General features: G+C 40.6%; 2 protein-coding genes across 3 annotated transcripts in view; one reads left to right on the top strand and one right to left on the bottom strand.

The window, feature by feature from the left end:
* Positions 1-4,699, top strand: part of TECR (trans-2,3-enoyl-CoA reductase) — a 38,940-nt gene extending 34,241 nt beyond the window's left edge. For both annotated transcript variants that reach the window (XM_015821561.1, XM_015821560.1), the window contains 2 exons: positions 3,106-3,151; positions 3,977-4,699. In XM_015821561.1, the coding sequence (XP_015677047.1) occupies positions 3,106-3,151; positions 3,977-4,104 (174 nt within the window). In that variant the 3' untranslated portion in view covers positions 4,105-4,699. The remainder of the gene's footprint in view (positions 1-3,105; positions 3,152-3,976) is intronic.
* A 4,079-nt stretch (positions 4,700-8,778) lies between these two features.
* Positions 8,779-15,631, bottom strand: NDUFB7 (NADH:ubiquinone oxidoreductase subunit B7). Its single transcript, XM_015821559.1, has 3 exons — positions 15,454-15,631; positions 9,665-9,836; positions 8,779-9,048 (listed from the first exon to the last, which is right to left on the bottom strand). The coding sequence occupies exons 1-3, from the start codon at positions 15,563-15,565 to the stop codon at positions 8,952-8,954; spliced, it is 381 nt and encodes a 126-aa protein (XP_015677045.1). The 5' UTR covers positions 15,566-15,631; the 3' UTR covers positions 8,779-8,951.
* Positions 15,632-16,455: the final 824 nt, after the last annotated feature.

Below are 16,455 nucleotides of genomic sequence, written 5' to 3'. Positions count from 1 at the left end.
GGTTTAAAGAGAAACCATAGATGGTTCTTTGAAGTTGTTTTTTGAGAAGCTGTGTATCCACTTGTCACTTCATCCCTTTCACACTTAACTATCTTGATAATCAGAATGTCATGGGATACTCTGTCAAAAGACTTTGCTAAAGTCAAGATACGTTAAATCTATAGCATTCCCAGATTGGCTAAGGACATTACCCAATAAAAGAATGAGTGTGATGAAACTTGTTCTTACCAAATTCACGCTAGTGCCTTTTAATTATTTTAATTACCTTGTTTGCAATGTATTTTTGGATTAATCTCTTTAAGATCAGCTCTCAAGTCTTCCCACCTATTAGATTAGTGTGTAATCCCTTGGATCCTTTCCCCTGTTCCTGAAATAGGAACACATCTGAGTCATTGAGTCTTATGTCATCTATTCTCTAGAATTTCTCAGAGTTCAGTCAATCCACCAGCAACATTTTTCAGGTCCAAATATGTTGCATTTTAGGGAATATGAAAGGTATACTCATTTGAAATGAATAGATATTGAATAGATATAGATATATGAATAGACAATATATTTGTCAGCCTCAAGCCTCTTTGTTCATGTTGTCTTTACATTTACCAGTGGAATACACATACCTTTTTTCTGGGGAAAATAGAGACAAAATAGGAGCTGAGTAATAGTTGGCTTTTTGCCATTTTCACTGAAAAGCTGATTTTGTTCTCCAGTGTCTCCTTCCTCTTCGTTGTTTTTGATTTTGAACAGCCCTTCAATTGCTATAGTCTAATATGTGACTGATGCCAGTAAGTCTGTGCTATATTTATTTAATCACATTTTTCTTCTAGTACTAGGACTCGTGGCTCATTTTCTAGATTTCTATGCATTAGTGCACAGGTAGTGAAAGCTATGAGGCATTATCATTTCTGATGTGAATCTGATTTGTCCTACCAGTTTGATGTAGTAGTTAAGGCATCAAACTAGAAACCGAGAGATTGTGAGTTATAGTCCTGCTTTGGCACAGTGGGTGATCTTGGGTCAGTCACTTTCTCTCAGCCCTAGAAAAGAGGCATTGGCTAACCATTTTTTAAAACCGGTTAGGCGGTTGTCCAGGCAGTCTCTGAAAACAAGACAAAATTGAATGGAAGAAAATAAATTACATCAATGTTTTACACCCTCTACAGTGTGTACATTTTTATCTTAGGTTTACATTTCTAATACCCATAGGATTCAGTTTAAATCCATACTGATGAATTTTGCTTTGTTTCAACCAAATGTATTTGGTGTGATACAGTGTGTATCATATCAACAAACTGTCAACTTGTCAAATGAGCATCGCTGCGGCTATCTTCCTTATTCATTTTCGGTTGACACACTGAAAGGACGGAGGGGGGGATTGCCAGGTGCTTCGCTGGTTTAAATAAACTTTTGTCCTGTGGGAACCAAGGTCATCGGTTGCTCCCAAGACTGAAAAGCCCGCCAAGAAGATGTATTGGGGAACGTAGTTGCTTGCATAGCCTTAGGGGTGGGATTTCTTAACTTTGCATTGGAGAATTGTTACAGACTTGGTTTCACTTTTGACATGCTGATACTTTGTAGCTAATAAACATGTTCTTTGAAGAATTTGCAAACCTCTGAGTTCTGCTTTATTTGTCTTTGTCTGTCGGAACCATGACACAGTCAGTGACCCAGACAATTCAGCTCACGGTCCCTGAAAAGCAAATCTCTCCTATCGGCATGAATTAAAACACTATCATGGCCCCAGGGTCTTGAGCATTTTGCTTTGATTTTCATTGTGACATTAGGATTTGTTTCTAATAGTACCACTCGTGCTCACATGTATTAGGAGGAAGAGATAACTGTCAGTGGACTTGACAGTGACTGGAAGTAATTCTGTCACACATCTCTGTTCACTCAACATACTCTTACTGTACACGATGGCATTCATCACGCTTTACAAGTCAGCGTGTATGGTTGGCACACATTCGTTTCAATTTCAATTTCTACCAATTGTCAGTCACCAATCGCATGACTGTTCTTATCTCTGCCTTTTTCTTTGATCTTCAAGCAGAAATACAGTACCAACACGCCACAAGCACTATAGATTACTACAGTAGTCAATCCATCCTCATTTTTATTTTTTTAAGGTTCCATCAGTACAAGACGTATATTTTATTTGTATTATTTGTGTGCGCTTTGTCTTGTGTACATATTGTTTGCCAAATTTATTTAGATATTTAATAACATATCCCACTAAATTAGCAGACTCAAGGTGCCTTGCAATAATCTCAAATCAATAACTATAAAATAATATTAAAAATTAAGTTCATATACTAAAAATGACCTTGGAACTTCTTGTTAAACTCTCATTTCTTGTATATTTTTCTCACTCTGGTTTTGCAGAGTGGTTTCATGGGTGCTAAGACTAGTACCTATCCCTGAGCTAAGAGTGTAGAATGTGTACTACAAAATCTTCAGGCCTGTTCTGTACTCGTGTGAACATTGCTATTTGCTTTTTGAATTGAGAGTAGGATAGGTACTTTCTTCTACTTACAGACTAATCTGCCCTGTAGATGGGCTAGAAAGTTTATGGGAAAGTTTTCAGTGCAAGTACAGAAACACAGTCAGGATTTGTGCACGAGTTGGGTCTTCATCCTTCATAGTAGGATGGAGCTGTATGTTTACTCTAGTTCAGTGGTGGCGAACCTATGGCACGGGTGCCAGAGGCGGCACTCAGAGCCCTCTCTGTGGGCACGCATGCCGTTGCCCCAGTCCTAGGCCTTCAGCTGGGTTTTATAAAACCTTTTCAGGCCTCCACCACGTGCAAAAAAAAAAAGGTTCAATCAATCAATTTCAACTTCTTGCAGGAAAAAAAAAGTTCTTGCAAAGTTGGAATTGATTGATTGAACTTTTTAGTCCCACCCAGTCTGCCGTTACCACTGCGGCCACACCCACCCAATGGGCCACACCCACCCGGCACTCGATGGTGCATAAGTGGGGTTTGGGTTGCAGTTTGGGCACTCGGTCTCTAAAAGGTTCGCCATCACTGCTCTAGTTGAAGAATGCAATGCTCAGGCCTACCAAGTTTTAATATTTTCCTTGACATAGTCTTGATGTTTTCTTTTCCAGGTAGGGTCTTGGATTGGCTTTGCCATCATGACTCAGTGCCTTCCAGGTAAGTCCTTGTAATAGGTTAGATCTTTGCTGTAGTCACTTTTAGTAAGGATTTTATTAAGCAATGTTTATGAAGTACCGTTACGTATTTTTATTCTTTCTGATCCTTCCCAATTTTTCTATTAGAACTGTTCTTTATTGCCAAGTAGATTAGGGTCTATGAATTTAAAACGGAAGAGATTTCTTGTGCCTTTCAGCGAAGATGGTACCAACATAAGATTACAAGAGCTCAGTAAATTACAGCTTCTGTCTCACAGTAAGCTTCATCCCTCTACTTACAGTGAGAGGCAAGCCAGCAGCTATGCACTCTCCTACTTGGTCTCTTCATTGTCTTTATTTTGTTTTACCAGTGCACACATAGGAGTTGAAGATGTTCTCATGCATTACGTAGTATAGGAGATAATGGTACTAAATGAAAGAGGCTGCCTCTTGCTGGGTTAGTAATCCTGAGGACTTACCTCCTATTTTACAAAATCTACTTTCCATTTGTTAGGGATGCTTTAGCTCTGGAGTATCTGTATTAAACAGCGGGCATGTATTGTGTATTGTGTATTTTGTCTGTTTGAAAAAAGAAAAATAAAAAAAATTATAAAAATAATAATAATAATAAACAGCGGGCAAAATTAGATAGCATTCGCCAAGACAAGTATCCAGTTTAATATATTAAAGATCCTTGGTATTATTTTCTGTTTCTGTAGTCTTTTTTTAAAAGACGTAATACATTTGGAAAAGGAGTCAGTGTTAATTAAAAAAAGAAAAATTTCTGCCCAGAGGGAAAATGCTTTTCTGAACACCTAATAACGTTTCACACTTTATTTATCAACAGTGGCTCTGTTTTCCTTGGTTGGATTTATTCAAATGACCATTTGGGCAAAGGGAAAACACCGAAGTTACCTGAAGGAGTTCCGAGATTACCCACCGCTACGTTCACCTATCGTCCCTTTTCTGCTCTAAGCCTCTTTCTGCACTAAGATATCAAACTGGGCTGGTAGCTTCATTTTTTTATCTTCTTGAGCAGCTAACATTGGAGTCTAAAACGGGGTTTTTTTCACTGTCCATATTGTGTTTTGAGAGGGGTTTATTGGAATTCCTTCCTTTTTAAAGTTCCTCCATCATCTTTGTCCTTTGTCCCTATTCCAAAACTACATTTGACTTAGAACAACACCTCCCTACAGTTACCATGAAGGCAAACATATCTGTAAGAGCAGGTACCATAAAATGGAGCCTAGGCAGCTGGACTTTGGCCAAAAGTGAGGCTGTAAAATAGCAGTCTTAACTCCAGTCCTTATTAATAATAATTTTAGAAAAAAATGTTCACTACATTTGTGCAGCACTTTGGATTTGAAAGCAGAAAAATGCCTTGAAACACATGGTGCCATTCCTAAACCAGGAAAAGGCATGGCTGCTGTAAGAAGTTGCAGACTGATGCAGTGATCATGGCCCTGTGTGGTATGGAACACTGTTTTGCATTTGCATTTGTATTCAAAGCACAGCACAGCCTATTAACTCAGTTGTGGGCATTCTCCTAGTAGTAAATATTATTGCTATTATTTTTTTTATTGCGGAGTGATGCTTGGTACTAAAAAAATGTAATATTTTTTCTGGAGGGAAATAAACTAAGATCAGTGGCAATGCTAACTTCATCTCTTTTGTAGATGGTCTTGTGCCCCTTTTTAACCCTTGTTCAATTAGTAGGCATTTGTGCTTGAAATCAAAATTGAAAATGGCTTAATTGAATGACATTATAAGTAATTTCATAAGGGTAGAACACATTATTTAATTATCCCAGCCATAAGCTAAATTATGACATGGTAAATTCCCTGCTGTGAAGCAAAGGAAAACAGTTATGATCCAGTAGTAGCTCTGGTGATACATAGTTCTGTCCCCCATACAAATTGGCATAAATGCTTTTCATTTTCTTAGTAGTATCTTATGAGCAGTGAACAACATCTTCCAAGTAGAAATGTATGCTTGAAGTGACTCATTTTTGTGTGATGGTAGAGTAGTTAACTTCTGTAGTTAAGAGGTTCTTGAAATGCAAGTCTAACAAATACAATATTGTGCCTAACTAGCAACACTTGTGTAACTTTCTGTAATACAGGCCCACTGAAAGATGTGTGAACATTACAAACACCATCAGGGCAACTATGGAGATATACAAGTGAAACTTTAATTTAATGGATCAGATGATGAAGGGGGAAGGCGTTTCTTCCAGTTGTCCATTAAATGGAAGAGTGATTAATACCAATGTATTTAGGTAAATGCTACAAATTGCATCATTTGAGTGACTTATTCAATTTGTATAATATATGTACAAGTGCACTGAGAAATTTTTTTGGGGGGGTGGATCCTGCTTTGACATTTATAACTATTTCTAGCACTTAGAGATAAGGAAATGCCTATTATTCCTCCTATAGAAAATATTCAGTGTTACAGAATTGAAGCATCTGAGGATTGGACCGTCTTCTTGAGAGGAGGTTGTTTATTTTTCTGTTTGTCATTGTTACCAAGGTTGTGATACTGCATACAAGTAGTCCTTGGATTATGACGGCAGCTGGGAGTGGGATTGCCATTATTAAGCAATGTGGTTATAAAGTGCAACATCAGGTGGCCACACCGCTTAGCGACAACAATCCTGGCAGTTCCCACTTGCTGTCATTACCTCAAGACTTGCCAGTTGTAAGTCGGAAGTGGCAGGAGTTGCATGTAATGACCGGGGATGGGGGAGCTGGGAGGGTTGGTGCAGGCTGTGAGTTGGAAGGGGGGAGGTGGTGGCTGGTGCAACAGACTGTGAGCACAAGAAGGTTGTGGGATACCTGGCATGGCAAGAAGGCTTGGGCGGGGGAGACTTACTAGAGTAATATTCCATCTTTCTTGCTGGCTTCCCCATTGACTTTGCATTTGGGAAGCCAGCAGGGAAGGTTGTAAATGGCAATAATCTGATGACAGGATGTTGCAATTGTGGTAATACAAGAAACTGCCAAGTCTCTAAATCATGATCGCATGATTGGAGCACCGCAAAGGCCTGAACTTCAAGGATTGGTCGTAAGTTCCACTTGTTCAGCGCCATTCCAACTTCAAATGGTTGCTAAATGAGTAGCTAATAAAGAGGACTACTTGTATATTTAATTTGGAGGAAGCCCCATCTGAAGTAGAGTGGAACTTGCTTCGAAACAAATATGTCCACAATCAAGATGTTTGTCATAGTCTCAGGTTATGCTGCATGTGAGCAGTGATATCTGAAACCTAGGCTCCAAGGCTGCTGTTAAATGAGCCACTGACTTTTTGCTATAATCCATTTCATGTGGAACTTTATTTAAACTAACCAATAAAAAATAATCCAGCCAATGGACAGTCTCAGATTGTTTTTTTTAAAGCATGGAATTATACATTGAAGGACTTTTTCATACATTGGGGAAGACTATAGGTAAAAATGGATACCTCTGTTATATTTGATATAATATCATTTGGTTTGAAATTAATTGGACCAGAAACTATATAGTCTTATACAACACTAACATCCTAACAGATTATAGTTGCATAAGGAGAATGGAATTGATCTTACTGGCTAGGAAAATTTAAAGTCAGGATTTGAGAGTCCTGTGTGATTTATGTTACAAATTGCACGTTTAGGTTGTCCACAGGATAAGGCTCCCCAGTTCAGATTTTCTCATCTCGATGTATAGAGGTGGGAGAGGGATGAGCAGAGGAATAATATGCCACAAAATATAACTCATGTGAAAAATGACACATCAAGTAGGACTGACTATAAATACATTGAATTAAAAACTTATCACTAATGAGCTGTATTTTCAAATAAATATTTTGAACACCTATACTCTGTATTATCTCATGATCAGCTGTCAGCAGTGCCCAGCATAATACCATAATTCATGGCTTTTGGAGTCTGTCCTAACTAGGGGTATTTGTTTGTTTTCCACCTTTATTATTTTTATAAATAAGGTGGCAAACATCCAACCAACCCCCCCATTTCCCCCACAAGAAGCCTATGAGGTGGGTTGAACTGAGTGTGTGACTAGCCCAAAGTCACCCAGCTGGCTTTCATGGCTAAGGTAAGACTTGAACTCATGGTCTCTCACTTTCTAGCCTGGTGTTTGAACTGGTAAACCAAACTAGCTCTAGAAATATAGAATCCCCTGTTGGCTCTAAAGTTTGAAAAAACAAACCTATCGAGATCATCATGGCTTAGATGAACTTAGCAGTTCAATCAGTACAAAAATCCAGGGCCCTAACTGGTCAGTTATTCTAATGTTTTAAAGCCTGAAAATCTGTACAAGGTGCCTAGTTGGATTCTGGTAACCAAGCTTCACTTGACCTTGATGTTTTATCACATCTACCGTAAAGGGGTATTCAGCTGAGTCCAGTTCATACATTTCTTATTACAAGGAGTGATCCATCCTCGTAGAAACATGCCATTCATTTAAAAAAAGTCTCATTAGCGAGTGACAAATTCTTTCTGATCAAAGTATTAAAAATGTGTGGTGACTGATTAGAGTCAGACAAATGAAATAGATTTTCCAGGTCAGTTCAGTAGAAGTGTTGACTCTGTTTTGGCATTGAAACTATTTCAGTTGCTCTCTCTGCCAAGAGAGAGACACTGAATAGTAAGTACCTTATTGATTCTGCCACACTTCTTGATGGCTCCTGACCCCAGCAATCATGGTATTCTTCTGGGAGAAATTATCTAAGCTTCATATAGGTGGAACAGCCTTAGAGTGGTTCCACTTATCCATGGATGGACATCTCCAGAAAGTATCATTAAAGGATTTCCGCTTACTCCATGATGTTAATATTATGAGGTTCCACAAGTTAATCAAGGTATACAATACAGTATGTGGATAACATAGTACAGTGATGACACATTTTATTTCCTTTGTCACCAAAGGGAAGCATTGGAAATGCTAAGTCAGTGCCTGGCTATAGAAATGGACTAGCTGAGGCCAAAAAAATAGATGCTCAGTCCAGGCAAGATAAAAGACAGGATTCAACCTGGAAGATCTAATTCAAAGAAACGCTTCTGTATTCATCTTTGACATTACAGGCATAATTATCCTCTGTAGCACAAATGGCACGTGGCACCTTCAGCAGTTCAGGCTAGTATATCAATTATGACTAAGATAGCCTCACTATAGTAATTTATGTCCTGATTCTACTAGAACTGCTCCAATGTTTCCTTCCTGGAAAGAAACAACCGTATTAGATAAATAAAATAATTCAATCAGGATGTACAGTCCCCAGACCTGCAATTTGGACCATGTTCTAGTATTATTTCTTACGAGGCAGAGCAATTCTTGTGTGTATAGCATAATCTATTGGCCTTTGGACTCCGGCACTCATCATTTCCAAAAATTCCAACGTTTGTAAAGGGAACTTTGCTTGTGTGTGAAGAAGTGTAAATGCACAGAACGTATACAAACTTAATGTTCAAAAGCAGCTGCCTTTATCCAGAATGAAACTGAAAGCTTATGTTGCTGAATACAGAGAAAATATAAAAGTAACTAGATGGTACAGTTCCATCTGAACTTAACTAGACTCATCTCATTGGCACAATTGCCAGAACTGATAATGCAGCATTAGGATTCCCAACAAGAAAATACTTACAGATCCTTGACATTTATGAATATTTATTAGCTGTAGGTCCAAGGTGTGCATTCATTCATATCGTAGGAATCACAGTGAACATCTGAGACCCAACTGTGACATAAATGTTTTTATTGTTTTCAATATATCAAGTCCAGAAGTTTCGTTTAAGAGGAGGAAGGAGAAGCACCCCAAACTAATTAGGTTTCTATGGTAACTTTCGCCTTTTCTTCAATGCGTCTCTTCCTAGCCAGCAAACGCCGTTCTCGTTCAAATTCTTTCATGCGCATAACATAGCTAACACAAAGGATACAAGTATAAGTCAGTTCAAATCCATTGGCCCTACAAAACCAGGCTTTTCTTGCTGCATGTTAGTTGGCTTGAATGCCATAATTTTATTTCACATTTAAAGTATAAAACATTTTATCATTGAGACAGATTGCTCCCCAGACTTCTACAGTCAAGGTTTTAGTGTGATATTTTTCTTAAAGTTCTCTATGCATGCTAGAGAAGAATGGATTAATTATTCATTTACGATTTACCTTCATGCTTAGACAATACAGTGATTATGGCCCTTGTCCATCAAGGCAAAGTGCTTTAAAATTACATCAAGGTTTATCAGCATTAAGGAAAAACTACTTGGTTGTCTATCATGATCTCTTCTCTATCCACATCATGGTAGTGTTTATAATCTCCCATCCCACCCCAATACCTTATGCTACTTTTTCGAAGACTCATTGAATTTTTATGGTGGAAACAGAACACATTTCATAAAGGAACTACAGGGATATTTAGAGGCAGCACTTCTAATCCAGGTTACTTTCTAATCCCTGAAACACAGTTAATTTACAGAGTGAAGAATAAAGGACAAACTATAGCAACAAATTAGACTAAAGGCATAGCTTTGACTTACTCCAGATGCTGACAGTACTTCCACTCATGATCCTCATGTTTGCACCCATTGATGGAAAAAGGATATTTGTCACGTTTGCACTTCATCCATATTATGTAATGATGGGCACAATAATCCCGGTATTTGTAAGGAATCTGGGCATCATTCATCTCTTGATGTGTTGCCACCATCACTGTAGGAGAAAACAGGAGGAGGAAAAGATGGAAAGAAGGGAGATTAAAATCTAAATGGAAGCTCTTCAAGATCAACCACTTGGGATGCTCTAACAGATGCTGCCAAAGGTGTTTTTGAAAGCATGTTCAGCAAGTTAATTTAGAGCACCTGTTCAATTAAAATTTACAGACCACATAATTCCATGAGGAATTATTGAAGAGTGTTGAGTATTATTTTGAAATCAGCTATGCAATCATTCAGCTATAATGCCATTCAGCCCAGGCTTAATCATCTTACCAATAAGAATGTCATATTTATTAAGTGCTTTACTGTATCATGTCTCTATCACTCCCAAAATTTATTAAAGAAGTTGCTCAATGAAAAAAATTGAATTAGTCTATCAAAACGTACTTGTCAAAGTCTTTATTATAATTGACTTGGATGGAAAAGCTTATATAAAACTGGGTGTGATAGCTAATATCTTAAGAAACAAAAGCATAATTAAAAATCTTGAAGAGTTTGAGCAGTGTTTTGCAAAACTTTCTATAACTGCGATCTATTAAATAAAAATTAAGAAACAAGGACCAAGCATTGCAAACAATGCACCTACGCTTTATTTTTGACTTTAGGAACATGGAAGTTGCCTATTTGGGGGGAAATTAAATACTGGTTATAATTGCATTTAAATATGTCTTCCTAGCCTTTTAAAATTAGGTTTTATACAAAAATTGTTTATCACCTGTTATTTTTTGTGCTCTATTCCATAACATCATTAGCACATATTTGCTAATAAAAATGTTCATTTGCACTTCAAATGCCCTTGAATATTCACTATTGTCAGATTTCTGAATTTTAATAGTAACATTATTATATTATCACTCATTTCCTTCAATAAACTACTTGTCAGCCGATGCATTGTTATGAACTAGCTGACTGATGATGAACAGGAGGAGACAGGAAAGTGAAAATAGAAGCAACAAGTAAGCTCTGGCCTATATTAACTCCTCTGACTGGACAATCTGATGGACCCCACAGACCACTAAAAATCAGCAATTTGAGAATCAAAATGGCCAACAGTAATAGGATGAAATTTAACATAGACAAATGCAGAATTTCACTTATGAAAATGATGAACAGATATAGACGGAGAGTATTTCTAAGTATTTGTAGAAAGGTTAGAATAGTAGCCAGTTGCAAACTGAACATGAGCTAGCAGTGTGATGTGGTTACAAAAAGGACAGATGGAATTTCAGGCTGCACCACCAATGAGAAAAGTATAATTTCCAAATCACATGAAACAGTTGTTCCAGTTTATTCTGCACAGATCAGTTCCTATCTCAAATATGATGTTTAGTTTATGTATCACACTTATTCCAAAAATATTGGAAGAGGTTTAGAGAACAGCAACACTAGTAATGATCGGGGGACTAGAAATTAAGTGCTATGAAAGAAATTGAAGGAGCTGAATAATCTTGAAGGGGGTAAAAAAAGACAGCCAATGAAAAGGTATAAAAGAGCCGAGGTCGTGCGCAGTGGTTAGAGTGCAGTACTGCAGCTACTTCTGCTGACTGCTGGCTGCAGTTCAGCAGTTTGAGACTCATGGGCTCAAGGTTGACTCCGCCTTCCATCCTTCCGAGGTGGGTAAAATGAGGAGCCAGATTGTTGGGGCCAATATGCTGACTCTGTAAACCGCTTAGAGAGGGCTGTAAAGCACTGTGAAGCAGTAATATAAATCTAAGTGTTATAATATATTCTCCAAATGTATCAACAGATTTCAAATCATGACTTGTTCTTTCTCATTCCAGAATCATGACCTAGAAAGGTTTTAGGATATAGAAAGGCAGATTCAGACAGAAATCTACTTAAAAGTAAGAGCAAGGAACAGATTATCCAAAGAGAGATGAGCTCCTCTGTTAGATGAGTTCAAGCAGAAGATAGCAATGTCTTTATCTGGATGCTTTTATTTGGATCCCTGCATGGAGAAAGGTGTTGAACTCAATAGCTAAAGTGAGCTCTTCCAGCTCTTTAGTATTATTATGTGTCATACAAATGCATCTAATGACTAGCCAGAGAGCCAATGAGCTTTAGGGCTAAGGAGAATTTAAAACTGTGTCTGCTTTCCCAGCATTGTTAATGATTACAACATATGGTTGTTCCAGTTATACAGATTTTTTTTAACGATATTTAAATAGCAGGAATGTTAAGTGCTGCAAGCTACCCTGAATTGTGTGCATGGCAAATGTAAGAAGATGGGATTGAAACATTTTATATCCGTCTTCTCCTGCTGGATATTAGCTGGACAAACTTGGGAATTTAGGTTGTGAGAATTTAGCCTTTCTTGAAGACACCAGAATGAGGAAGCAAACTTAAATCTTTGAGCCTCATATCAATATATTTCAGGCAGGTATACTATTGCCTTACTCCATATACAATCTGAGTGCAGGCAGGATATTCTGCAATATAACCCTATCATGTTTCCCCAAAAATAAGACCCACCCAGAAAATAACCCCTAGACTGATTTTTTGGCATGCACCTACCGAAAAATAAACCCCAAAATAAGTCCTAGTTAACAGCCCGCCCACTACGTCCCACCGTCTGATTGCTCGCTACCTCAACATGACAGGAGAGCGTGCGTCACACTGATGCCACCACGAGGTGAGGTGAGGCAGGTGGGGCTTGGAGCTGCCCCACGTGCCTCGCACCCGCTTACCTCAGGCCCCCTGCAGCCAGGCCACTCCCTGCTTGGCAACGTTACCCTGCCCGTTCAATGACCCAGCTGTCCTCCCGCCTCTTCCCTTTCACTCCCCTCCCAAGCCAAACTGCCATGCTATGGAGGACGGGTGGGGGAGGCTCAGTCACCTTACCCGGTCCCCCTCTGCCCTTTTGGAGCCAGGGTGGAGTGACAGAGAAAGGCTCCACCGCCGCTGCGCAACAGCCACATCTGCCGCTGGAGCTTTCTTCGGTCCTGGCTGCCCCCACTTTGCCACGCAGATCTCCTGCTTGGTGTCAGGCACCTCCTTCTCTCCCAATTCTCCCATGGCTTGGGCCGTGACTTGTGCCTCCCCTGCTGCCTCCCTTCACCTACCAGACACCCGCCTGCCCGCCCGCTCCCACCTTCTGCTTGCTCACGGCAGCAATGGGTTACAGGGCTTCCCAAGGCAGATGCTCGAGAGGCGAGGACAGTGCCGGCAGAACGCACCTTCAGGTGAGAAGGAGAGCAGCACAGACAGGTGGGGGAAGTCAAAATACTTTTTGCCCAGAGGGAGATTGGAAGCTTTGTCTCCGTTTCTAAGCATCCCATTTGCAAGCAGACAAAGTCATTTCTCCGTCCATCGAAAAGTATTTGGGCGCCCATGGGGTGCTTGGAAACAGAGCGATTTGCTCAGTTTCCAAGCGTCCCATAGGTACCCAAACACTTTTTGCCTGGACGGAGAAATGACGGGATCTGGAAGCTTTGTCTGCTTGCAAAAGGAAGATAAGATGATAAGATAAGCTTTATTGTCATTTTTTACTGTGGGCATAACGGCACACATCAAAAATGAAATTTAGTTGCCCGCTCTCAAAGTGAAAGACATACATGACGCACACCTAAACATACTATGTACAACATGTGTATAGACCCACACCCCTACATATACGTAGCAAATAAATATTAAATACTGTCCATCTTGAATATATAACGGAAGGAGGAAGCTTGAGAGTTCACAAGGTTAATGCTGTATGGAATGAAACTATGGCTGAATCTGGATGTTCTGCCACGGATACCACGAAGCCTCCTCCCAGAAGGTAACAAGGAAAACAGGTTGTGAAAAGGAAAGAGTGGGGCAGGTAGAGGGAGGCGGCAGGGGAGGTTTGCGCCACCCAGTCCTTCTGCTTCCACCTGTCCGCGCCTTAACACATGTTCCACCAGCACTGCCCTCGCCTCCCAAGCATCTACCCTGGGAAGCCCTGTAAGCTATTGCGGCTGCAGGCAAGCAGACGGTAAGAGGGAACAGGCAGACATCAGACATCCCCTGAAAATAAGTCCTAATGGTTATTTTGGTACCCTCCCCCAAAAAAAGACCCGGTCTTATTCTCAGGGAAACACGGTATTACTGGCTGCATGTATGAATTCTGCAAGAAGCTTCTAACCAGTTTTGTTAGTAGAACAATAATCTGCACCAAGGCTAGTAATCAATTTCATTATGTACAATGACTAATATTCATATGAAAGCTAATGAAAATCATTATCTTTCAGCCCAAATTATTACAAAGACTTGTTGTGAGGATGTAAACATAACTAAATAAGCAGATGTGGCTATGAGAAAGGATTCACATTCAGTTCTGGCAGGAATTTCTTCCACTGTTTCTGCTTGCCTGGTATATTCTAGAATGGGTGAATTCTAGGTCTCTTCTATTAAAGATTATCACCTTGTGTGATCTAGAAAGTGCACCTTTTCGGTAAAGCCTTCCACCTTCTGGAACAATACTGCCTCCAGATATGGAGGGCACCCTCTCTCCTGGGGTTCTGGAACAGCCCTGAAAACCTCCCTTTGCTCTCAGGCCTGTATTAGGAGAGGAGAGGATTGTTGTACTTTGTTTGGATGGCTGTTTTTAATCCAAGATGACTTGTAAGCTTTGTTAGTTTAAATTGTTTTAATCTAATATTATATTTTGCAAGCTCCCTAGAGTCCAGTCCATTGGAGTGGATGATTGTATTAAATTTATTTATAATACAAAAGGAAGAAAGCAAGCATCTAGTGGATGCTCAAAATATTACTTAGTTCTCATTTTTTGACAGAAATTTGCAGATGGAATCATCTATGGAGATTCTCAATCATTCAGGTCATGGTTGTCCCAGAGATGCTTTTCGAGAGGCAACTAGACTTTCTTGCTTTTCTAAAGAAGCTTCTTGGATGAGAAGGGAAACGTCTTCACAGAAAAACAAGGAAGTCCATTTGCCTCTTGAAAAATACCTTTGGTGCAACGGAATCGGTCAGGTTCCTGCCAATGCACTGATTAAGAGGTGATCCTCTCCTCGCAGTGTTTCTCAACCTTGACAATTTTAAGGCATGTGGACTTCAACTCCCAGAATTCCACAGCCAGCAATGCTGGCTGTGGAATTCTGGGAGTTGAAGTCCACATGCCTTAAAATTGTCAAGGTTGAGAAACACTGTGCTAGAGAGCCAGAAAAACCCAAGGCAACGCTCGCCTACTTTGTCCCGTGAGAAAAGGTAGGCTGAATGAGGAACAGGACCCCGGTTGCTCCACTTCATGCTTCTTGACCACCACACCGAATTAGCTCTCAGCAGAACGTAAACTACGCCTCTTGTAGGCAATCCGGGTGGAAAAAGAGGCAACCTGAGGAACAAGCTCCGTGGCGCGCCCCTGGTGGCGCAGGAGAGGGGAAACACAATCACTCCGAGGGAAGCCAGTGGAGGACACACAAAAAAAAAGGGGGGGGGACCAAGGGAGCCTGGCACCCTCTGGATCCCAGCTTCCACTGGCCAAATCTGCGCGATAAATGCGCGGTGGTTTTGCAGGCAGCTCCGGAAAGCTCCCGGTTGCCAAGCCTGGGACTCGCAAAGGGAGAAGAAGGTCGGAGCTCCGCGCGGGGTGACCTTCCTTCTTCGCGACCCATCCCGGCGATGCTCACCGCGTTCCTTGCGCTCTTGGAGGCCAAGGAAGGGATCGAAGGTGGGCAAGGCGCAGGGGTCGGGCTCCACCTCCGAGTCCCCCAAATACCGGCGGACTAAATGAGCCCCCATCGCCGCCGCGGACTTGCGCCCCTGCTTCGTCTAGCTTCCGTTTGCCTCTCCTCCCCCGGAACCGGAATCGGGCGTGGAGTCCGCTTGAAAAGCGCTCGACTAGAACGCGGGGGACTCCTTCACGGCCTTTGCGCGTCACGACCGGAGCTCCCGGGCAGTTGACTGCAGATCAAACGGCGGCGTCGGTTTTAATGTTTCCATTGCTGCGCGACAGAAAGAAAACTGCAGGAGGAGTTCCGTTCTGGCCATATTCGGCGCCTGCAGATTCACCCGAGTGGAGAGGGGGGGGAAGGATTCCCGAACCACAATGCATTTTTTAAAATGTACAACGAATTATTTATTTCTTTTCATTTGTCAACATTTAAAGCCTTGTCGTGACAAGTCAAAGTGAAAATGGTGTTTATAATCCTTGGGACGCGTGTTGAAGAACGCCGTGAAAAAAAATGTCATATATTGGCGACCGAGAGTCCAACTTGAGTTGGAAGTGTCCTTTGCCTGTTGAAGCTTGGTCAGGAAAAATAGTTTGCAATAGCCCTGTAGCATTGTTTACAATTAAAATTCAATTTTATGTAGTTGCTTGTGGCTTACTGACGCACCTTAAGTCTAAATTTGAAAAGAATACAGAAACAGAAACATGTCAGAAATTCCTGTCTCTCTGGCTGCCTTATTGGTGAGTGATGGTCCTCCATTTGAGCATTTCTGATGTTCAAGAGGTTGCCTAATGTGGGTTTGGAGGAATATAGCAATAGCACTTGGGGTTATATAGGTGGTCCTCAACTTATGACAATTGAATCCAAAATTTGTGTTGATAAGTGAGACATTTAAGTGAATTTTGCCACATTTTACGATCTTTCTTGCCACGGATCACTGTAGTTGTTCAGTAAGTAACA

Source organism: Protobothrops mucrosquamatus, unplaced genomic scaffold (genome assembly GCF_001527695.2).
Source record: "Protobothrops mucrosquamatus isolate PMUCROS unplaced genomic scaffold, P.Mucros_1.0 scaffold1349, whole genome shotgun sequence".
Taxonomy (NCBI): domain Eukaryota; kingdom Metazoa; phylum Chordata; class Lepidosauria; order Squamata; family Viperidae; genus Protobothrops; species Protobothrops mucrosquamatus.
Note: the sequence above shows the minus strand (reverse complement) of the source record. Positions and strands in the feature narration are given on the sequence as shown.

What these genes read in the sequence shown, in the direction of transcription:
- NDUFB7 (XM_015821559.1), bottom strand. Translation starts at nt 15,565, where the DNA reads ATGGGGGCTCATTTAGTCCGCCGGTATTTGGGGGACTCGGAGGTGGAG. An exon ending in CCAAGAGCGCAAGGAACGCG is followed by an intron (nt 9,837 to 15,453) that starts GTGAGCATCGCC and finishes TTTCTCCTACAG; the next exon opens with TGATGGTGGCAACACATCAA. An exon ending in AAGTACTGTCAGCATCTGGA is followed by an intron (nt 9,049 to 9,664) that starts GTAAGTCAAAGC and finishes CCTTTGTGTTAG; the next exon opens with CTATGTTATGCGCATGAAAG.